This window comes from Cornus florida, unplaced genomic scaffold (genome assembly GCF_030987335.1).
Source record: "Cornus florida cultivar Cherokee Brave unplaced genomic scaffold, ASM3098733v1 CherokeeBrave_3.0.0_Hap2_Chr01, whole genome shotgun sequence".
NCBI classification, from domain to species: domain Eukaryota; kingdom Viridiplantae; phylum Streptophyta; class Magnoliopsida; order Cornales; family Cornaceae; genus Cornus; species Cornus florida.
Window position 1 is genome coordinate 87,214,401 of NW_026775571.1, and position 24,109 is coordinate 87,238,509.

The following is a 24,109-nucleotide window of genomic DNA, read 5'->3' on the forward strand; positions in this document are numbered from 1 at the left end:
TGATTCAGAGCTCTAAATCTTTTATGTTATGATGGAAGTCCAGTTCTTGAGTTTTCTAGGTCAAAAATGGCGACAAAAGTCAAGTTCCACTGCTGCAAAGCTTCAGTATTGTGCCTTTCTTATCCAAAATTACAACAAAACTTCAACCTTGCTTCTTTTTGACCAATGAACCTGAAAATGCATAAAAACATGGAAATGGAGATAATCTACATAAATAATCAAAAGATGGACTTAACTAATGCAATTTAGGGCGCTTGAATATATAATATTCGGCGCTTATCAACTTTTAACAGTAAAGACGAGAATGGATAACATTTTTAGATGGAATGTGTAAACCTGAGTCACCCCTAACACATTATATTTTTATCAATTTAAAATGAAAATTTGTTGGAGTCAATTACAATAATAAAATATGTTAAGATGGTCCTAAATTATAATCTCGAAGATGTAAGAAAGGAAGGATTGAGATGTAATTTCCCTTGATATCTGCCTTGCCAACTAAATAACAAATTTAGTGTCAACACGGTGCATCCACCTAATGCCAAAACCCAAGTGGGGTCCTATATAACGGGGTGCCCTTCTCCCAAGTTCAAGTTATGCCTTTTAGTCAATGGTCCCACTTTCAAATATCTAATCATATCACACACTTCGCTTTACTCTAATATTTATTACCATCTTTCATACACATGCATTTGTCACCACGTAGTTTGAGCTTAGATACATGTTCTTGATCAGAAAGAATATAATATTTATTAGTATTTTTAAAATCAAACTAAAATTTTTTGGATTGTTAAAAGTTGTTATTTTAGATTAAAGGGATTTTTACGTATAAATGTATTTATGGGGTTGTATTTACCGTATCATGTAGTCAAAGTACCCTAGTTTCAAAAAAATGTAATTGACCAAATTAATGACGTGGACATGAACTTTTACTGTTCAAAATGACCTTCACTTTTTGAACCAAATTACTCTACTGCCCCTGTTTCTTTTCAGGCACTATACCCTTAATAGTTCACCATCTCTCTCTCTTCTGAGAACACACAAACTAAACCACCACCGTCGACCTATAAACACCAAAAATAATAGGGTCTTTTTTAAGCTGCTCTATTTTCTATTTCTTTCAAAACAAATAACCTGAGGACACATCTCCGCCATGATGAGAATGAACACCACCACCACACAGTCAACAATGATACAAAGCCTCACCTATTTCTTATCGGAGCACCCATCCATCGTCAACTTCCGTTGGAGCCACTCCCAATCATGGGGCTCCACGTGGTCCTGTAATGACCCGGACCCGGAGGCTCGAACCGTTAGCCGGGTCCTTGCTCGAACCCGAGGTCATCAACGTTAAACCTATCATTTCTAGCATCAAAACGTCAAACTTTCCAACAATGACATAAACAATTGGAGCGCATGAGGTGACAATTTCCGGAAAGAAGGGTGAAGCTAGACCAAACAACTTCATTTTGGTCGACCGAAGTGGGGCTTCGGTCATCCGAAATGAGCCCCTTTGTTTCAGTCATCCAAAGCACTCCTTCGGTCGACCGAAACCAAGATGCTGAGAGTGTGAAGATGCTTCGATCGACCGAACCCCATTTCGGTCGACCGAAATGAAGATCCCTAGCCTTGAACCTGGAACACATGCACTGCATCTGAAAAATGCACTAGGACGGTTGGAGAACTTTTGAAATGCCACAGACTTGATCAAAACCATCAATTAAAAAGCATTCAACAATTATAGACTAGTGTGCTACCAATTGATCGTCATAAGACATCGTTGATATAATTACATCGAACAAAAGATGAGTTCATTCTTAAATTACGAAATCATGAATACTAATTTAGTTACATTCCCAAAATGGTGAATTTCACACCAAACGGACTAAATACAACATAGTGAAATTATGAATTCTAGCCCTCCGTCAAGCCTAGGGTGGATTGTCATCTGCCACATCTTTACCATGTCCTGAAAAATGTTAGATATAGTGGGGTGAGCAAATAGTTCAGCATGTGGCACTTAAGACATGCCCCTTGTGTTCTTGTGAATCCAAACATAGAATAGAGCAATAAGAAATGGGGGTCATACAATGTCGGGACAAAACCACATAACGATCAACCATAAGTATACACATTATGATGCAATGGGAGTGCAATGCATGTAGATGTCGCTCCTCATTTTCAACATTCAAATCATCTCTTTCAAACTGTTAATGTAACCCCCTTCGGTGACTCCGCAGCGCCGAGAGAAGGATTGGCTACTGTCCCTGACCTTTGGTGACTCCGCAACGTCATTATGGGGCCCAGATAGCTCAACCACGCTAGGGCAATCTCCCTAATTCCCTCTAGGTTACATTAACCTATCGGCCCGTTGGTGACTCCGCAGCGACCGGGTTTTATCAAAATCAATTTTCTTTTCAAAATCAATTTTTCCATTCCTTGCCCAATGTAAATGCATAGATGCATTTATGTCATGCCAATACTCATCATCTCACAATTAGCTCAAATTTAATTAGCTAACACAATTCATAAGAACTTCTAAAGAAGCTACAACATGCTTTTATACAATAGAAATAACATAATGGAATTGTAAATTCAACATTTAGGCATATCCTTCATACATCATTTATAGTATATTAGCAACACAATGAACACAAAACTCAACATATAGTATGCTTTTATATACAATCAAGTTAACACATAATCATACAAATTCACATATTCTCAATTAAGTCAATTTAAACAAAAATCAAAGCAACTAAGCATGCTAAGACAAAATTCAAGTAGGTTAATTCACTAAAGCACAAGAACTTCATGGATTAAGGACCTCTACCTCAATTTGAGCAAAACCCTTAAAATGGGTTAAGAATTTCAAAATCCAAAGGGATGCCCAAAGTTGGAATTGGTGGTACACACGCGTAGAGCTCGTTGTGGGCTTTGTTTTGCCTCAAACGGCACCTCAAAACTCCAAGTATTGAAGTTGGAATCAAGATTTAAAGGCTTGAAACCAAAAAAAAAGAAAAAAGAAATGGAAATGAAGGAGAGGGAGAGACTTACGGGGAGAGAGAAAGAGTGAGAGAGAGGATGTGGTCTCAAGACCACTTTTGAGGTTAGTGGTGGGCCCCACAAATTTCTTTTTCTTTTCTCTTTTTCTTTTGCTTTAATTCCTACACCACACACACCTATACAAGTGCACCACCACAAAATGCTACATAAGTCACATGAAAATAAATGCACCAAATACAATTGGACTCAACCAAAATCCCACGCGTAAAAGTGAAATGACCAAAATACCCTTGCGGTAACAAAATTCCAAAAAATTGAAAAATGCTGAAAATTGGAAACGTTATAGGTCCTTCCTCTTCACCTCCATCTCCTGCCACATCATCCTCTCCCTCCTCCACCTCCTCCTCATCCTCCGCCGACCCAACCCGTTCCCCTCGGACCTGTCCCAGCTCTCTACAGCCTCTCCATGGCCATCATCTCCGCCACAACCTTCGCCGATATCCTCCTTTCCGCCGCCGCGAAGATCTGCGACACCCGATGGTTCTGGCGCCTCTCCAAGACCCCCTTCCAGTGGCTCCTCTGCTTCCCCCTCGGCACCTGCTCCTCGGGTTGGGTCTTCTTTTGGTCCTACATCTTCTACCTCTCTCGGTTCCTCCACACTTTCCGAACCTACTTCACCGTCCCCTGGCGACGAAAACTATCCTTCCAATTCTTCAGTCAAGCAATTCAGATTTTCATAACCTTTCTCTGGCTTGAATTCTCTCAATCGTTTCAAATTCTGGCGATTCTGGTCACGAGCTCGGTCTATTCGGTGGTTTACGGGTACAGATTCTGGGTGGCGATTGGATTGCCGAGCGGAGAGATTACCGATGGCGGTGGAATTTAGTGATCGGGTATTGGAGTAAATCGGCTATGTTTGATGTGTATTTTTGCAGTTGCATTAGGGTATATTTTGTGCCAGAAAAGAAATAGGGGGCAGTAGGGTAATTTGATTCAAAAAGTGAAAAGGTCATTTTGGGCAACAAAGTATAGTGAACGGTAAAAATTCATGTCCACGTTATTAATTTGGTCAATTACATTTTTTTGAAACTATGGTACTTTGACTACATAATACTGTAAATATAGCCCCATAAGTACATTTATATGTAAAAATCCCTAAATTAAAATCATAAAGAACATAGATTATAAAATAAAAACATATCATTATTTCAATCAAAATAGAAAAAGAGTCATACAATTGAAAATCGTGACCGATTGTCCAAACATACGAGGTCTCAAGGTGGTTGGTTTCACGCTGGGTTCACATCATCAACAAATATGTTTGAAACGTGATGACTATTATAACATTGCAATAAAAATTTGCAATAAAAATTAAAAAATTAATTGCTCAAATGTCAAAAAACTTATGAATTGTAAACATTCTACGTGTCACCTAGAATTAAAACTTTACAAATAAGGCCAACAACTTAATTGTCATAAGATGACAGTTAAATGTATCCTAAAAGTTACTAAATCTTTTACATAAAATCTTTTGAACAGGGTATTATGCAATCAATTCAAAAGAATAGATTAGATTTTTTTAAAAAAAGAAAAAATATAACCAATTCTTTTGTCGTAATGTAACTTGAGAGACAGGGTGTCTTACAATTGCAAATTTTTAATAAATAAGGAAGATTTTATGCAATTAATCTTAATTCATGATGAAAAATTAAATCTTTTAGGGTCCTTTTACTAAAGCTTTCATTTTTTTACTTTTATTTTCTCCAAAAATAAAATTATGTTTTTGATTTCTTGAACTAAAATAGAAAGTGAAATAATGTTTAATAATTTCTTTTGCTTTTAATATTTGAAAGTAAAAAATAGAAAGTAAGTTTAATAATTTTAATTTTGCTTTCCTGATCTTGTGCGTAAGAGAGGGAAACAAAGTCACATAGACTTCTCAAGTCTGATATCAATATATACACAAACACAAATGATTACAAACATATATATATATATATATATACAACCTCTGAATATAGGTGTGATTCTGGTTGTGATTCTAGTTGAATTCACCTCTATATCTCCATTGGTCTATAGAAAAAGTATAGAGACAGATTGACGAGGCTGATATTCACCCCTATAGAGCATTTCCAAACAAAAAATCCATCCAACAACCAAAACAAAATCGATTAGTTCCTGTTAGCGAATCATCTCTCTCTTCCGATGCCGGAATCGTGGACCTTAACCTCATCAATCTTTCTCTATATACTGTGTGCCAATGCCGGAATCCATGGAAACCAGAGCCTCAAATTTAGGTCTCCCTCTCCAATGCACAATTGCCGGATTCCTTGATCACATCGTCACAGCCTCATCACCGTTCGGTCTACCGATAAGTTCAGTCCAACCTTAGCTTGGAGACACTGCTCGTTGCCGCCGTTCATCTACTTTCAGCCAAGTGGGCTTAGGTTAAACCAGTAGAGAGAGAAACTAGAGAGAGAAAGTGTTTATGTATTTTCTCTCCTCTAATCGGATGCTACTCGAACTCCATCGTCGGTGGCGGCGGAATTTGAGACCACTAGGGTCTCTGATTCGGTAGAGAATTCCGTTGATTTTAACTTCTTTGAGAAGGAATTTCATATACAACTTGCTCTTTCAAAACGATGAAGGGTTTCAGATTTCAATGGCTGATCAATGGTGGGGAGGAGGTGGGTGATTCGGCGGATGACGCCATGTTAAGAATTTTTTTTTCTTTTTTTCTTGTTAAATAATGCTACAGTACAAAAAGTAATTCCTACGAACAGCGTAAGAAATAGAGAAAGTGAGGATTTCTCACTTTTTCTTCTCTTCAAAAAATTAGAAAGTACTTTCTTAAAACAAAAAAGTAAAAATATTTTATTAAACATGATTTTTATTTTTATTTTTCAATTTTAATAATCGACAGTAAAAATCAGAAATCATTTCTGTTAGTAAACAAACTCTTAATAAGTGCTATTCTTAATATGTTAAATGCAGTGGTCCAAAAGCCTGAGGGCTGATTTGACTTGGTCGTCGCACCATGCTCTCGTTTCCAATTCTAAGTGAATTAGTGAATTTCAATAACTGGTGGTCAGTCTCACTTTAAAATTCTTACATTACCCCTCTCTGAAGTTCAATTATAAGATTTTTCAAAAAAAATAAATAAAAAAAAAAAGAAGAAAGATGAGCAAAGACAGAGACACTGCTATCTACAGGAAATTTTCTAAGAGAAAAGATTATGTAACGCCAAAGCAACCACTATGGAAAAACATTTACAATAATGTATGTGAAAAGCAGCCTGAATACATTTATAAATTTCAATAGCAGAAATTATGAAAACAAACAATTATTTACAATAGAGAAAGATAAAAAGAAAATAAAGGGTTATGCTGATGGGTAATGCTTTTTGAGGATTTGTAATTATCAAAAAAAAAAAGAAAAAGAAAAAGAAAAGATAAAAATATATATTAAAAAATGAAAAAAGGATTCCCTTCGTCTTCTTGCATTACTCTTTTCCGTTTTACTTATGGAGATTATACAAGAAAAATGTTAGTTTCATTACGTTACCTTTTTATTTCTTTCATTCTGAACCATTTGAAATATTAGGGCTGTGAGATGAATTACAACCTTGATATATATATATATATATATATACATATATTAGACTTGCTGATGCACAAAAAAGAGGACAAAACAACAGAACAATCCTGTTCACCAAGGAATTTGCAACTGGAATATGAAAAATTGAATAAGGAAAAACAGAGGCAACTTTTTCAAACTTTCAAGAATGATACATAGTTTTAACTAATTGAACATACTCCACATATATACAAAATTTTTATTTCATTCACCTCACACTCTGACTTGTCTACGCTAGCAGTTGATGAATTTTATAGCGAGATAGAACCTTTGGGGGTCCAATATTTTTTTGACTTTGTGGAATGGACCCCTTAATTTAGACATGGTAGTTTGGTTATACCATTCAAGTTCTATCTCTTATTTGGGCCGGAAATAATGGACTTGAAGACCAAGTCGTCTCAAAATTGTTCATGGAGTTATGTGACGACCCCAAGTCGTCCCAACTTTGTTCATGGAGTTATGCGAAGACCCAAAGTCGTCCCAAAATTGTGACTAAAACTTTAGCATTTCTTCATGTGTATGTGTGGGTATATATGTGTGTGTATATATGAAGAGAATGTATCCATAAAATCTACTTTAAAGCATTTCAAAAGTTACGGTGTAGGAGAAATGGGGTTGGTTTGTTTCCTCGCTTCTTTTCTTCTGCTTGCAGCATCTTCATTTGCAAGGCATCAAGGTATGTGATGTGCATATCTCATTTGGTTCAATGTAATATTGTTTGCATCATTTTCACACACACACACACACACACATATATATATATATATATATATATATATATATATATATAAAACATTTTCTTTGTTCACATATAGGATGTAATCCTCTGATTCCATGGATTTTATTGATTGGGAATATGACCATATAAGTATTTATATGTTGTGCATACTATTTTCATATTAATTTTCTTGTATTTTTCTCTTGTTTGAGCAGAATCTGAGCAAGGACTCAGCCATTCAACTTTGCATTTGTCCTTGTATAATGTGCAAAGACATGACTCGCACAGATCAGGACACCTCTTTGGAACAGACTCCATCGACACACCCTTGAAAGCTGCTACTCGGAATAAGGAGGGCAATTACTATATCAACATCAACCTTGGCACTCCGCCCAAACCCTATGCCGTGATGGTCGACACTGGCAGCTCCTTCTCGTGGGTGCAATGCCAGCCCAAGCCATATCCCTCTGCATCCCCCACCTTTAAAAAGTTACCGTGCTCGAAACCCGAGTGCAGTTTACGCGGGGAAGCCACTCCAGTTGACCCTAAATGCACTGATCCTAGGGAGTGCAAGTACAATGCTAGCTATGTGGACACATCTTTCTCCTTTGGCTACTTGTGTCGGGATTTACTGACCCTAACACAATCAGATAAACTGCCAGGTTTTGTGTTCGGGTGTGGGCAGGGCAGTCACGAGTTTACGTTTACCAGTGAGTTTGCTGGTATTGTTGGCATGGCTCGTGACAATCTCTCCATGATCTCTCAGCTTTCGGCCAAGTATGGACATGACTTCTCGTACTGCCTCCCAACAGTGCAGGGACGCAGTGTAGGCTTATTGTCCATAGGAAAGGATTCATTGACGAGATCATCCTACAAGTTCACTCCAATGCTTAACATTTCCAAAGGTAACAGGGGTAGCAGCTTGTACGGCTTGAGTTTGACCGCAATTGTAGTGGCGCGAAAGCCACTCGGAGTAGCAGAAGCCGAGTACAAGCGTTCAACGATTATAGATTCTGGGACAATGGTCACGCGCTTGCCCACATCAGTATATAAAGTTCTTCGCGATGAGTTCAGAAGTATCATGTCAAAGCACAAACTTATCCGGACTAACCCGACTTCTGAATATCTCCGCACATGTTATAAAGGTAGTTTGAAGCAGATGTCATCATATGTGCCTGAGGTTCGGATGGTGTTTCAAGGAGGGGTTGAACTCACTCTCGCACCTCAAAACATTCTTGTAGAAGGGGACGAGGGCACTATGTGCTTGGCCTTCGCAGATTACTCAGACACTGATGAAATTGCCATTATTGGAAACATTCAGCTGCAGACATATAGTGTGGCTTATGATGTCTCTAATTCAAGAATTGGGTTTGCTGCTGGGGTCTGCACCTAGTTATTAAAATGTTAGCATCTTTTTTTCATGTATCAAACATTATGGCATCTCATGAAAAAGGAGTCGTGGGTATGCCCTGCAACAACCCTCTCTATATGATAGGTGAACATTCCGTGACCCTAAATTGTTGTTATTTGGATAGTAAATCCCATGTTTGTGTATGATTTTGTGTTATTGTATAAGAAAGTAGATGATAGAACCGATTAACAAAAATAATAAGTTTTCAAATAGTTTCAAGTAAAGGCTTAGAGGCATGTAATGATTTCATATAGATAGTAAATCCCATCTTTGTGTATGATATTGTGTTATTGTATAAGAAAAGTAGATGATAAAAGGGTTTAACAAAAATAATAATTTTTCAAATAGTTTCAAGTAAAGGCTTAGAGGCACGTCGTGTAAATAAAACATACATTAAATTGGAAAACCACATATTTAACAATCTTTTTGCTCAACAGCCTGCCCAAAAAAACTATAATTGTCATTTTTATAAAAAATTGTTCAAAAGGTCTATAGGATAGAAAAAGTTAAGGTGTACCAAATCTTAGAGAATGTCAAAGTAATAAGCCATTAATTTATTCATATTGAAAGGGCAATTTTGTCCTTAAAACATTACCATTTTTAGCGTCCAAATAAATAAGGAAGATATGATGTTTTATTATTGAATTTATAATCAATCAGAGAAACAACTGAATGACTATAGTACGGTCCAATTCCTTATATTATAATTTTTTTTAAATATACATCATTAACTAAAGGCAACATGGTTTAAAAAAAAAACTAAAGTAAACATGAAGGGTACAATGTATATATAGAATGATACGAGATACATATATATATATAGAATGATACGATAACTTAGTTTCTTATCATCTTGAGATTAAGGAGTTTGTGTATGTATAATTTTAAAATGCTATTTCTGTTGGACAGAACTTTTTGTTAGAAATTTTGTTTGCAAATTATTTTCTATTAACTTTCTTCTTGACTCCGTTTGGTTAGATGGGAAATATATATATATATATATATATATATATATATATATATATATTTTAAACACTTTAGAAGCTTGGGTTGGAGCAAAAGGAAAATTTTGAAGAAAAACTACTTTCCATAACCACCTAACTTTCTCATAAAATATTTATTCTATTCAAACCATAAAATGATTAATCTTTCATAATTTTCTTAAAATAATTTCAGGCTAACAAACACTAAGAAAATTTTCATTTCATTTCATTTCATTCACTTCATTCTCTTTGACTTATTCTACGCTAGCGGTTGATGAATGTTATTGCGAAGGAGAACATTTGGGTGTCCAAATATTTTTTTTTTAACTTTGTGGAATGGACCCCTTAATTTAGACATGGTAGATTGGTTATGCCATTCAAGTTCTATCTCTTATTTGGGAAATCATGGACTTGAAGACCAAGTCGTCTCAAATATATTGTTCATGGGGTTATGTGAAGACACCAAGTCGTCGTTCCAACTTCAATTGTTCATGGAGTCATGCGAAGACCCGAAGTCTTCCCAAAATTGTGACTAAAACTTTTGCATTCCTTCATTTGTGTGTGTGTGTATATATATGTGTGTGTATATAAGAAGAGAATGTATACATAAAATCTACTTTAAGCATTTCAAAAGGTACGGTGTAGGAGAAATGGGGTTGGTTTGGTTCCTCGCTTCTTTTTCTGCTTGCAGCATCTTCATTTGCAAGGCAACATGGTATGTGATGTGGTTATAACATTTACTTTGTTCATATATAGTATGTAATCCTCTGATTCCATGGATTTTATTGATTGGGAATATGACGATATAAGTATTTATATGTTGTGCATACTATTTTCATATTAATTTTCTTGTATATTTCACTTGTTTGGGCAGAATCTGAGCAAGAACTCAAGCATTCAACTTTGCATTTGCCCTTGTATCATATGCAAAGACATGACTCGCACAGATCAGAACCCCTCTTTGGAACAAATTCCATCGGCACACCCTTTATAGCTGATACTCGGGATAAGGGCAATTACTATATCAATATCAACCTTGGCACTCCGCCCAAACGCTATGCCGTGATGGTCGACACTGGCAGCTCCTTCTCGTGGGTGCAATGCCAGCCCAAGCCAAATTCCTCTGCATCCACCACCTTCAAAAAGTTACCGTGCTCGACAACCCAGTGCAAGTTACTCAGGGAAGCCACTCCAGAAGGCCCTGATTGCACTAGTCCTAGGGAGTGCAAGTACAAAGCTAGCTATGTGGACGGAACTTTCTCCTTTTGCTACTTGACTCAGGATTCACTGACCCTAACACAATCAGAAGAAACACTGTCTGGTTTTGTGTTCGGGTGTGGACACTGGCAGGACAGTAATGGGTCTACGTTTACCAGTGAGTCTGCTGGTCTTGTTGGCATGACTCGTAACAACAAACTCTCCATGATCTCTCAGCTTTCGGCCAAGTATGGACATGACTTCTCCTACTGCCTCCCAACAGCACAGGGAGGCAGTGGAGGCTCATTGTTCATAGGAAAGGATTCATTGACGAGATCATCCTACAACTTCACTCCAATGCTTACTAATTCCAAAGATAGCGGGTTGTATGGTTTGAATTTGACCGCGATTGTAGTGGCAAACAGGACATTGGGACTGGATTACAATAAGGATCCAACAATTATAGATTCTGGGACGATGGTCACGCGCTTGCCTACGTTGGTATATGCAAGCCTACGTTATGAGTTCAAAAGGATCATGTCTCTAGAGAAAAAGAATATTCTAGTTGACTTGTCTTCTAAAGAATTTCTAGATACATGTTATAAAGGCAGTTTGAAGGAGATGTCATCATATGTGCCTCAGGTTCGGATGGTGTTTCAAGGAGGGGTCGAACTCCCTCTCGCACCTCAAAACCTTCTTGTAGAAGGGAACAAGCCGGGCACTGTGTGCTTGGCCTTCGCAAATTACATGGACAACGGTGGAACCGCCATTATTGGAAACATTCAGCTGCAGACATATAGTGTGGCTTATGATGTCTCCAATTCAAGAATTGGGTTTGCTGCTGGGGGTTGCAGCTAGTTATTAAAATGTTTAGCATCTTTCTTTTCATGTATCAAACATTATGGCATCTCATGAAAAAGGAGTCGTGGGTATGCTCTGCAACAACCCTCTCTATATGATAGATGAACTTTCCGTGACCCTAAATTTTTCTTATTTGGATAGTAAATCCCATGTTTGTATATGATATTGTGTTATTGTATAAGGAAGTAGATGATAAAACGGATTAACAAAAATAATAAATTTTCAAATAGTTTCAAGTAAAAGGCTTAGAGGCAGGTCGTGCAAATAAAACATCAAATTGGTAAACCACTTATTTAACAATCTTTTTGCTCAACAGCCTGCCCAAAAAAACTATAATTGTCATTTTTATAAAAATTTGTTCAAAAGGTCAAATAGGATAAAAAAAAAAAGTTAAGGCGTACCAAATCTTAGAGAATATCAAAGTAATAAGTCATTAATTTATTCATATTGAAAGGGCAATTTTGTTCTTAAAAAATTACCATTTTTAATGTCCAAATAAATAGGAAAGATACGATGTTTTATGATTGATTTTACAACAGATAAACAACTGAATGACTATAACACGGTCCCAATCCTCATGTTCTAATTTTTTTAAAATATGCATCATTAACTAAAGGGATCATGGTTGAAAAACAAAATAAATAAATAAATAAAAAATAAACTGAAGGAAACATGGAGGGTACAACATGTTAAAGTACACCTGATGCCAGTGAAACACTAAAATATAGGCATTTTTCAAAAAGCTAATAAAAAAATTAAGAAGATGAGCAAGGACAAAGGCACACCCACACTCTCTCCTTCCAAGAAAGGGTTGTGCCATTCACGTCTCTTTGGTTACGGTTCCATCTATGTTCATTAGAATTAGGGTTAAAACTCGGGTGAGTTAGACGAATTTGAGGTATAATTTGAACTCAACTTATTATATGAAATGTTAAACTTAAATCTAACCCAAGCCTATCTTCAATTCTAAATACTCAACCCGAGCCTAACCCATATTTCTACTTTTAAATTCAAATTTGTAATTCGGGCTTATATTTCATGTTAAAAATTATAGTAAATTTGAGTTACTCATATAGTTAATATTCACACCAAAATTTTAATATGATCTTGAATTAGTTTTAGATTAAATTACTCTTAAAAAAAATAAAAAATACTCACTTCTTTGAATTTAAAAGAAGTGAGTATGTTAAATGCAGTAGCGGAAAAGTCTCAGTGCTGATTTGACTTGGTCGTTAGAGCATGCTCTCGTTTCCAATTCAAAAATACCTGCACTGCCCCTCTCTCAAGTCGTTCAATTATAAGGTTTTTTTTTTTTTAAGAAAAAAAAAAGGGAAAAAAACCGAAAGATGAGCAAAGACAAAAGACACACACTCCTCTCTCTGTGGAAATTTTCAAAGATAAAAGTTTATGTAATGACAAAGCAGCCACTATGGACCTCGTAGTCTCTACACTACCAGTCTCTTACCAATAATGTATGTGAAAAGCAGCATGAATTCATTTACAAATGTCAATAGCAGAAATTATGAAAACAAACTATTATTTACAATAGAGAAAGGTAAAAAGAAAATAAAGGGTTATGCGGTTGGGTAATGCTTTTCGAGGATTTGAAATTATTAAAGAAAAAAGAAAAATTTATATATTAAAAAATAAAAAAAGAATTCCCTTGGTTTTCTTGCATTACTCTTTTCCCTTGGTTTTCTATCTCTTATTTGGGAAATCATGGACTTGAAGACCAAGTCGTCTCAAAATTGTTCATGGGGTTATGTGAAGACACCAAGTCGTCCCAACTTTAATTGTTCATGGAGTTATGCGAAGACCCAAAGTCGTCCCAAAATTGTGACTAAAATCGTGACCCAAAGTCGTCCCAAAATTGCACTTCATGTGTATGTGTGTGTAGATATATGTGTGTGTGTATATGAAGAGAATGTATCCACAAAATCTACTTAAAGCATTTCAAAAGGTACGGTGTAGGAGAAATGGGGTTGGTTTGGTTCCTCACTTCTTTTCTTCTGCTTGCAGCATCATCATTTGCAAGGCATCAAGGTATGTGATGTGCTTATCTCATTTGGTTCAATGTAATATTGTTTGCATCATTTTCATATATATATATATGACATTTTCTTTGTTCATATATAGGATGTAATCCTCTGATTCCATTGATTGGGAATACGACCATATAAGTATTATATGTAGTGCATACTATTTTCAAATTAATTGTCTTATATTTTTTCTCTTGTTTGGGCAGAATCTGAGCAAGGACTCAACCATTCAACTTTGCATTTGCCCTTGTATCATGTGCAAAGACATGACTCGCACAGACCAGAACACCTCTTTGGAACAAACTCCATCGGCACACCCTTGAAAGCTGCTACTCTGGATAAGGGCAATTACTACTATATCAACATCAACCTTGGCACTCCGCCCAAACCCTATGCCGTGATGGTCGACACTGGCAGCTCCTTCTCGTGGGTGCAATGCCAGCCCAAGCCATCTCCCTCTGCATCCACCACCTTCAAAAAGTTACCGTGCTCAACAACCGAGTGCAATTTACTCAAGGAAGCCACTCCAGCTGGCCCTGATTGCAGTAGTCCTGGGGAGTGCAAGTACAATGCTAGCTATGTGGACAAAACTTTCTCCCTTGGCTACTTGGGTCAGGATTCACTGACCCTAACACAATCAGAAGAAACACTGCCCGGTTTTGTGTTCGGGTGTGGGCAGGAGCGGGAGAGTCATGGGTTTACGTTTACCAGTGAGTTTGCTGGTCTTGTTGGCATGTCTCGTAACAAACTCTCCATGATCTCTCAGCTTTCGGCCAAGTATGGACCTGACTTCTCGTACTGCCTCCCAACAGTGCAGGGAGGCAGTGTAGGCTCATTGTCCATAGGAAAGGATTCATTGACGAGATCGTCCTACAACTTCACTCCAATGCTTACTAATACCAAAGATAGCAGGCTTAGCAGCTTGTACGGTTTGAATTTGACCGCTATTGTAGTAGCAGAGGCCCATTACAGTACAACTACATATCCTCTGACGGTGGCAATTATAGATTCTGGGACGATGGTCACGCGCTTGCCTTCGTGGGTATATGATAGCCTACGTGATGATTTCAAAATGATCATGTCCCAAAAAAAACAAAATACTACGTCTTCTCATAAATTTCTAGATACGTGTTATAAAGGTAGTTTGAAGGAGATGTCATCATATGTGCCTGAGGTTCGGATGGTGTTTCAAGGAGGCGTCGAACTCACTCTCGCACCTCAAAACATTCTTGTAGAAGGGAACGAGGGCACTGTGTGCTTGGCCTTCGCAGATTACTCAGACACTGATGAAATTGCCATTATTGGGAACATTCAGCTGCAGACATATAGTGTGGCTTATGATGTCTCCAATTCAAGAATTGGGTTTGCTGCTGGGGGCTGCAGCTAGTTATTAAAATGTTAGCATATTTTTTTTCATTTATCAAACATTATGGCATCTCATGAAAAAGGAGTCGTGGGTATCCTCTGCAACAACCCTCTCTATATGATAGACGAACATTCCGTGACTCTAAATTGTTCTTATTTGGATAGTAAATCCCATGTTTGTGTATGATATTGTGTTATTGTATAAGAAAGTAGATGATAGAAAAAATATTAGGAGTAGGTAATTTCGTTTTTAAAAATGTTTCATTTTTTAATTTCCAAACAAACAGGAAAGATGTGATCTTATATAAATAGGGAAGGACTCTATCACGGTCACATTTCTCATATATTATTATTATTATTATTATTATTTTTTTTTTAAATATGCATCATTAACTAAATGGAACATAGTTCGAAAAATTAAAAAAATAAAATAAAATACGACGTGTTAAAGTACACCTGATGCAGTGAAACACTGAAATATAGGCATTTGTCAAAAAGCTATTAAAAAAAAAAATTAAAAATGGGTCATAAATCATACCTGCCTTTTTTGATGGGTTAAACCAAAAGATAGAGACCCCAACCTAGCGCGAAGGGTGGTTTCCATCGGCATATTCTTATCTCCACCGTCAAGTTCCATAGCTCTTTCTTCCCTGTCCCAATTCGAAACCCTAATTTTCAGTCTTCTCTTCCGCTATCCGACCTCCACCAACTACGCTGCTGGCGGCCCGCAATGTTCTGGATTTCTTTCTCTCTAAAATCCTCTCCATCTTCCACCACTGATGCAATGTTATGCAGTTCTGAGATTGAGGCCTTAATTTTGCACCAACTGCATTCAATGTGGAGTATGTGTGTACACGGACAGTTTTTGCAACGAAACACCGGTTAGAGAAAAGAGAAAGAAAAATGTATGCACTGGTCTAAAATCATCCAATCGAATTCACTATTTGGACCAGATGTGCGATTAACATAGCAGAGGAGAGAGATCAGATATTGTATGCCCAACAATTTCTCCTCGTCGGCGATGAACAACGAATAATCCACGACAACCGTCGACTGGCAAAACTGTAAGTCGCTTCAATTGATTACTCTGATTTCATCGCCCTTCATATTTATTTTTAGTTTTTTTAATATTATTACATGATTTTTTTTTAGACGTGTCAAATTTTCACCAGGCCACCTCACCTAGTAGGACCAAGTTATCCTGATTGGGCAGGAACAAGAAGAAATTATTACGTTTACATAAACTCATAATTGACCGGCATGCCTAAGCAACTCAGTCCAATTACAAATGCATAAATAATTTTTAATTAGAGAATTAAAAAAATGATAAATAATTTTTATAATGTTGTTTGCAAGGGCAAAACTATCAACGGCCGAGGTTTCAGAGTTATTGTGATAAATAATAATAATAAGAAGAAGAAGAAGAAGAAGAAATTATTACGTTTACATAAACTCATAATTGACCGGCATGCCTAAGCAACTCAGTCCAATTACAAATGCATAAATAATTTTTAATTAGAGAATTAAAAAAATGATAAATAATTTTTATAATGTTGTTTGCAAGGGCAAAACTATCAACGGCCGAGGTTTCAGAGTTATTGTGATAAATAAGAAGAAGAAGAAGAAGAAGAAGAAGAAGAATAAGCAACTCAGTCCAATTACAAATGCATAAATAATTTTCAATTAGAGAATTAAAAAAATGATAAATAATTTTTATAATGTTGTTTGCAAGGGCAAAACTATCAACGGCCGAGGTTTCAGAGTTATTGTGATAAAGAAGAAGAAGAAGAAGAAGAAGAAGAAGAATAAGCAACTCAGTCCAGTTACAAATGCATAAATAATTTTTAATTAGAGAATTAAAAAAATGATAAATAATTTTTATAATGTTGTTTGCAAGGGCAAAACTATCAACGGCCGAGGTTTCAGAGTTATTGTGAAGAAGAAGACCTATGAACTGCATAAATTTGCTTGTGTCCACTTAAAATTTAATTTAACCTTCTTGAACTATAGAAAAATTACAAATAAGGCAAACAGCTTAATTGTCATTAGGTGACTGTTAAATGTGTCCTAAAAGTTATGAAATTACTCTTCAGCAAACCTATGAACTGCATAAATTTGCTTGTGTCCACTTAAAATTTAATTTAACCTTCTTGAACTATAGAAAAATTACAAATAAGGCAAACAGCTTAATTGTCATTAGGTGACTGTTAAATGTGTCCTAAAAGTTATGAAATTACTCTTCAGCACAAACTCCTTTGAACTATAAAAAATTTGTAAATTATCCCCTGAACATGGAGTAATATGAAATTTTCTTACTAATTGAGGGATGTTTGTGCAATTAATTCAAAAGGATAAATTTGAATTTCTTTTTCTTTTTCTTTTTAAAAAACCCCATTTCTTTGACTAATTGTAAGTTGTAACTTGATGGAAGGGTGTGTCTATATAGATATATATATATGTGTGTGTGATATTTAGTAATAAAAATTTTGTACAGGGGTATTCAAATTTTTAATAGTTTAGAGAAGTTTTATGCAACCAATTCTACTAATATAACACGAAAAATGAAATTTTTGGTAGCTCTAGGTAAAATGCGGTTGCTGAGATGTCGCATTTGAGGTACTCACATCATGCTCTCATAACCTCACAGTTTTAAGTGAATTATTGGAGCTCATGGGTCAGTCTCAATTTGAATAGATATGACGAGGAACACTGGGGACCTCATATGCTATGAGTAACCTACATAATCAACGGACCGTCAATCTCTTACTAGTTTGTTGCACAAGGAGCAATAATATGCATGTGAAAGCAGCATAATTACTTACTATGGAGTAATTTCAGTAGCAGAAATTAGGAAGAATTTTTTTTTTTTTTTTAATTTCATTATGTGAACTGTTTGAAATATTAGGACTCAGAGATAAACTTACAAGCTTGTTACAATATTTTTCCTAATAATAACAATAATACTAAAAAAGACTTGTTGATGTAAAAAAAGAGGACAGAGCTATAGAACAAACCTGCTCACCAAGGAATTTGCAACTTGAAGATGAAAGGGGAAAAAAATTTGAAAAAGGAAACACGCAACTTTTTCAAACCCTGAGGAATGATAGAAGGTTTTAATAAATAAAACATGTGAAGATTATACAAAATTATTGGAATCCATTTCTGGTAGAAAATTTGTTATACAATAAACACACACACACAAGAAGATCTTAATTATATGATAAATTAGTTTCCTTATCATTTTGGGATGAAGGTGCATATGATTTTCTTCTTTCTTGTTGGTGAACTGTACCAGTAGTTGCTGATTTTTATTGCAGAAGAGACATTTGGGCTTTCTAATCGTGGAATGGACCCCTTAATTTAGACATGATAGATTGGTTATACCATCCAAGTATCAATCTGTGATTTGGGACCTCTTGGAGTTATCTGAAGAATCAAGTTGTGTCGTAATTATTAAAACAAAAACTTTTGTTTTTCTCTTGTGTGTGTGTGTGTGTGTGTCAGAGAGAGAGAGATCTGAAGAGAATGAAGAATGATTACGTAACATGTACTTAAACCAATACAGCATTCCAAAAGGTGCAGGAGAAATGGAGTTGGTTTGGTTCCTCTCTTATTTTTTCTTGCTTGCAACATCTTCATTTGCTGGGCATCAAGGCATGTTGAATCTCATTTGGTTCAATAGTTTACATTTTCTTTCTTCACATATGGGATGTAATCCTCTGATTTCATGGATTTTATTGATTGGGAATGACCATATAAATGTTATATATTGTGCGTACTATTCATAGGAGTCATAGCTGAAAAGGGATATTAACTTTCTTTTATTTCTCTTTTTTGGGCAGAAGCTGAGCAAGGACTCAACCATTCAGCTTTGCACTTGACCTTGTATCATGTGCAAGGACATGGCTCGCCTATGACCTCCCAGTCTCCGCCATCCTTTTCCGAGTTACTTTCTCATGACCAAGCACGAGTTAAGCATCTAAACTCCAGATTCACTAAGACTAGAACAAGTGGTGCCACAAACTCCGCCTCACACAAATCGGAACACCTTTTTGGACCAAAGTTCATCAGCACACCCTTGAACCCTGGTCTGTCCATTGGTGCTGGCAATTACTATGTCAAGATTGGACTTGGCACTCCACCGAGTTACTATCCCGTGCTTGTCGACACGGGCAGCTCCTTCTCCTGGCTGCAATGCCAGCCTTGCCTCGGATACTGCCATCCACAGGTCGTTCCCTACTTTGATCCCACTGCATCCAGCACCAACAAAAAGTTATCGTGCACAACACCCGAGTGCAATTCACTCAAGGAAGCCACTTTGAATGACCCTGCTTGCACTTCTGCTAATGAGTGTGTGTATGAGGCTAGCTATGGGGACAAATCTTTTTCCAGTGGCTACTTGAGTCAGGATTCACTTAGCCTAACACAATCAGAAACACTGCCTGGTTTTGTGTACGGGTGTGGGCAGGACAATGAAGGATATTTTGGTAAGTCTGCTGGTCTTTTTGGCCTGGCTCGTAACAAGCTCTCCATGATCTCTCAGCTGTCAACCAAATATGGATATGCCTTCTCCTACTGCCTCCCAACAGCGAAAGGAGGCAGTGGAGGCTCATTGACCATAGGAAGGGATTCATTGATGGGATCATCCTATAAGTTCACTCCAATGCTTACTAATTCCCGAGAGAGCAGCTTGTACTTTTTGAGTTTGTCTGCAATTGCAGTGGCAGGCAGAACACTGGGGGTGACAGAGGCAGAGTACAAGGCTCCAACAATAATAGATTCTGGGACGGTGATCTCGCGCCTTCCTATGTCAGTATATGCAGTTCTCCGTGATGAATTCACCAAGATCATGTCATCAAAGCACGAAACTGCCCCCGCGTATAGCATTCTCGACACATGTTATAAAGGGAGTTTGAAGGAGATGTCAGATGTGCCGGAGGTTCGGATGGTGTTTCAAGGAGAGGCCTACCTCACTCTTGCGCCTCACAACATTCTGTACGATATTGCCGAGGAGAACATTACATGCTTGGCCTTCATAGGAAACTCGGCCAGTGATGGAATCGCCATTATTGGAAACACACAGCAACAGACATATAGTGTGGCTTATGATGTCACAAATTCAAGAATCGGATTTGCTGCTGGGGGCTGCAGCTAGTTATTTAAATGATAGTAACTTTATCTCATATATCAAACATTATGGCATCTCATGTAAAAGGAGTCATGAGGACACTCTGCAACAACCCTTTATATGTGATAGATAAAGATCCCAAAACCCTAAATTGTTCTTATTTGGGATCATAGATCCTAAGGTTGTATATGAAGATTGTGTTATTGTATAACAAAGAAGATGTTAGAACGAATTAAGAAAAATAATATCATCTTCATATTGTTGGATCATATTATAAATACAGACATGCAATAAATAACAATATTCCGAAAGAACATAATTAAATAAATTGCACAATTTTAAATCAGCAATTAATCAAAATTTAAGATGAAAAATGAAAATTTTATATATTAGGAAGGTTACATGCTGTTAATTTTAATTTAAGATGAAAATTGAAAATTTCAGTAATTAGTATATGTATGCAGTTGCTGAAAATTTTACTTGCATTAATGTTGGTCCTTGTTAACATTTTCGCATAAATGACTAAAGAAATGAAAATTATATTGATATTTAGAGTATTTGTAGCAGTATATTAAAACACTCTTTTGTGTAAAATATATACCGTCATGTATAATGTGAAATTTTTTTTTGATCTCCAACAACCTGTTAAGATATACTGCCGCGTCATCAATGTGTAAAATTATTATATATTTTACATAAATGTTTTATACAGTCACATCAGTATATTTCTTTTTTTCTCTATTTTTTTTATTTCATTAATGAATCAACCCTATAGTTAAACTTGAAGATGCTCTTGGATAAAAGATTCAGGAAAACCTTTCACATGATACAAAGTGGTGCGATCCGTCCCATCATATGCATTTTGTGAATGCACAATCATCGGATGAAAAAATGGTAGTCTCTCCAAATGAGAGACAGTTGCTTCTTATGATTGAATAAGTTGCGAAAATAATGACAGATTCGATTAATTTAGTAGACAAAAACACTCATCATGAGTTATTCAGTTCATAGATTCAACCCGCATCTCACGGTCCAGAAAGTTCAGGCCAGTTACCTTCCACCAAAAAAAAAAAAACAAACATGGTCCAGAAAGTTCACACCAATGATTTTATTAATGATTTCTCTCACCAAATAAAATCATTGCCCTTTTAAGTCAATGATTGGAACTCACGGGTCAGTCCCAATTTGAAAAGTCGTTGACTTTTATTCCAAAAGTGACCCTTTGGGAGTGCATATCATCGACCCATGTGCATACCCAAGTCCTTCCAAACTTGCTCATGGGGATATGTGAACACTCCAAATTGTCCCAAACTTGTGCATTGGGTTATAAGAAGACCCAAGTCGTCCCAAAATTGTGTTTCCGAGTGATATATATATGTATGTATATGTATTCATGAAATCTACTTGAATCATTTCAAAAGGTGTAAGAGAAATGGGGTTGCCTTGCTTCCTTGCTTCTCTTCTTCTGCTTGCAACATCTTCATTTGCACGGCGTCAAGGCATGTGATGTGGTTATTTCGTTTAGTTAATTCTCTATACTCTTTGCATCACACACGCGTGCGCACGTGTGTATCTTATATTTCTTTGTTCACATATTAGATGTGTTCTTCCAATTTCATGAATTTTATTGATTGGGAATGACTATAATATTTATGTTATATAAGAGCACATTAGTGCAACCAGACTCTCACTATTACAGAGTCTGAAAGAGAGATTGTTTTCTTATTTCGAAACTATGACCTGAAACAATCTTAGTATATAATTTTTTTTTTTTTTTTTTTGTAAATAGACCTATCTAAATATTATATGTTGTGCATTATAATATTCATAGCCAAAATGGGACATTAATCAACCTTCTTGTATTTCTCTTTTTTGGGCAGAAGCTGAGCAAGGACTTAACCGTTCAACTTTGCACTTGACCTTGTATCATGTGTTTGGACCTGAATCACCTCTGACCTCCCATTCTCCACCATCCATCTCTGAGTTACTATCTCGGGATAAAGCACGAGTTAAGCATCTCAACTCCAGACTCACCAAGATCAATAGAACAAGCAGTGTCGCAAATTCCACCTCACACAACTCAGAACATCTTTTTGGACCCTTGAACCTTGGTCTGCCTATTGGTATTGGTACGGGCAATTACTATATCAACGTTGGCCTTGGCACTCCACCCACCTACTACCACGTAATTGTCGACACAGGCAGCTCCTTGTCCTGGCTGCAATGCCAGTCATGCCCGGGGTGCAACGAACAGGTCCGTCCCTTTTTTGATCCCCCTTCATCCAGCACCTTCAAATTAGTACCGTGCACTACACCCGAATGCAATGCACTCAAGGATGTCACTCCAAACGGCCCTAATTGCATTTCTCTTAACACGTGCTTGTACAATGCTACCTATGGCGACGACTCTTTCTCCAGTGGCTACTTGATTCAGGATTCACTGACCCTAACACAATCAGAAACACTGACTGGTTTCGTGTGCGGGTGTGGGCAGCACAGTGAAGGGTTTTCGATTGAGTTTGCTGGTCTTTTTGGGCTGGCTCGAAACGAGCTCTCCATGCTCTCTCAGCTGTCAGCCAAATATGGAAATGCCTTCTCCTACTGCCTCCCATCAGCAAGTGGAACCAGTGGAGGCTCACTATCCATAGGAACCGATTCATTGATGGAATCCTCGTATAAGTTCACTCCAATGATTACTTCCAAAGACAACAGCTTGTACTATTTAAATTTGATCGAGATTGTAGTGGCAGGCAGGACAATGGCAGTGCCAACAGATCACCTTATGGTTATAGATTCTGGGACGGAGGTCACGCGCATACCTATGTCATTATATATAGATCTGGTTTATGTGGTCACAGAGATCATGGTTTTAGCAAACCACGAGACTGCGGGGAATTTTGACATATTTCATATGTGTTACCAAGGGAGTGTGAAGAATATGCAGTCAGATGTGCCCGAGATTCGGTTGGTGTTTCAAGGTGGGGCTGACCTCACTCTTGAGCCTCAAAGCCTTCTGATCGATGTGCCTGAGTTGGGCATTACGTGCTTCACTTTCGCACCAAACGTGTTCGATGATGACTTCGCCATTATAGGTAACATTCACCAGCGGACATATAGGGTCGCTTATGATGTCCACAATTCAAGAATTGGGTTTGCTGCTGGGGCCTGCAGCTAGTTATTAAAATGTTTTGGGATTGTAAATTCCATTTTTGTGTAACAAGAGCAGATCATATTGTATTATCGTCTGAGAAAGAAGATGTTAGTATGGATTATAAAAAATATTTACATATATATATATATTCAAATTGTTGAAACATATAAGTTTGGATGTTAATGATACGAGTTTCAAAGGATCCACCATAGTACAAGAAGTCAAAAAAGCAAATGTGCATACTAGCTACTACATTAAAAACACATACAGGGGCACAAGCAAAAAATATCTTATAATACGCATATGGAGTGTACAACCCTTATACTTTTTAATTATAAGTCTTTAACATTCAATTTTGAAGTAAATAAGGATATGAATGTTGAAAAGATAAAAATATCCCTCCATAACTGAATTAAAAAATAGGTTAAAAAACTAATTAAATATAAAATAACTAAATTGTAACTCTTTATATATATATAATATAGGATTGTGGGTAAAAAACACCCTTATGGTATGCATAAAGAGTGTATAACTCCCTATACGTTCTAAATCTCCTTAGCATTCAATTTTGATGCAAATAAGAACTTGAATGCCCAAAAAAACTAAATTTTCTC

At 36.7% G+C, this 24,109-nt stretch overlaps 5 protein-coding genes and 1 pseudogene across 6 annotated transcripts; all 6 read left to right on the forward strand.

The window, feature by feature from the left end:
- Window positions 1-1,189: 1,189 nt before the first annotated feature.
- Window positions 1,190-3,892, forward strand: LOC132276892 (elongation of fatty acids protein 3-like; annotated as a pseudogene).
- A 3,110-nt stretch (window positions 3,893-7,002) lies between these two features.
- On the forward strand, window positions 7,003-8,995 carry LOC132304764 (aspartyl protease family protein At5g10770-like). The gene is made up of 2 exons (XM_059802487.1): window positions 7,003-7,318; window positions 7,576-8,995. Exons 1-2 carry the CDS (start codon window positions 7,156-7,158, stop codon window positions 8,751-8,753), a joined length of 1,341 nt encoding a protein of 446 aa, XP_059658470.1. The 5' UTR covers window positions 7,003-7,155; the 3' UTR covers window positions 8,754-8,995.
- Window positions 8,996-10,186: 1,191 nt separating this feature from the next.
- LOC132304779 (aspartyl protease family protein At5g10770-like) lies at window positions 10,187-12,473 on the forward strand. Its single transcript, XM_059802501.1, has 2 exons — window positions 10,187-10,469; window positions 10,629-12,473. Exon 2 carries the CDS (start codon window positions 10,679-10,681, stop codon window positions 11,807-11,809), a length of 1,131 nt encoding a protein of 376 aa, XP_059658484.1. The 5' UTR covers window positions 10,187-10,469; window positions 10,629-10,678; the 3' UTR covers window positions 11,810-12,473.
- Window positions 12,474-13,590: 1,117 nt separating this feature from the next.
- On the forward strand, window positions 13,591-15,473 carry LOC132304773 (aspartyl protease family protein At5g10770-like). The gene is made up of 2 exons (XM_059802494.1): window positions 13,591-13,855; window positions 14,058-15,473. The coding sequence occupies exons 1-2, from the start codon at window positions 13,789-13,791 to the stop codon at window positions 15,236-15,238; spliced, it is 1,248 nt and encodes a 415-aa protein (XP_059658477.1). The 5' UTR covers window positions 13,591-13,788; the 3' UTR covers window positions 15,239-15,473.
- A 308-nt stretch (window positions 15,474-15,781) lies between these two features.
- LOC132304747 (aspartyl protease family protein At5g10770-like) lies at window positions 15,782-20,613 on the forward strand. Of its 2 annotated transcripts, none has more exons than XM_059802479.1 (2): window positions 15,782-16,280; window positions 19,059-20,613. In XM_059802479.1, the coding sequence occupies exon 2, from the start codon at window positions 19,130-19,132 to the stop codon at window positions 20,369-20,371; it is 1,242 nt and encodes a 413-aa protein (XP_059658462.1). In that variant the 5' UTR covers window positions 15,782-16,280; window positions 19,059-19,129; the 3' UTR covers window positions 20,372-20,613. The 2 variants fall into 2 exon arrangements, with proteins under 2 accessions (XP_059658462.1, XP_059658456.1); XM_059802473.1 differs by lacking the exon at window positions 15,782-16,280 and adding an exon at window positions 18,687-18,870.
- A 1,017-nt stretch (window positions 20,614-21,630) lies between these two features.
- LOC132304784 (aspartyl protease family protein At5g10770-like) lies at window positions 21,631-23,678 on the forward strand. Its single transcript, XM_059802505.1, has 2 exons — window positions 21,631-21,843; window positions 22,225-23,678. The coding sequence occupies exons 1-2, from the start codon at window positions 21,777-21,779 to the stop codon at window positions 23,517-23,519; spliced, it is 1,362 nt and encodes a 453-aa protein (XP_059658488.1). The 5' UTR covers window positions 21,631-21,776; the 3' UTR covers window positions 23,520-23,678.
- Window positions 23,679-24,109: the final 431 nt, after the last annotated feature.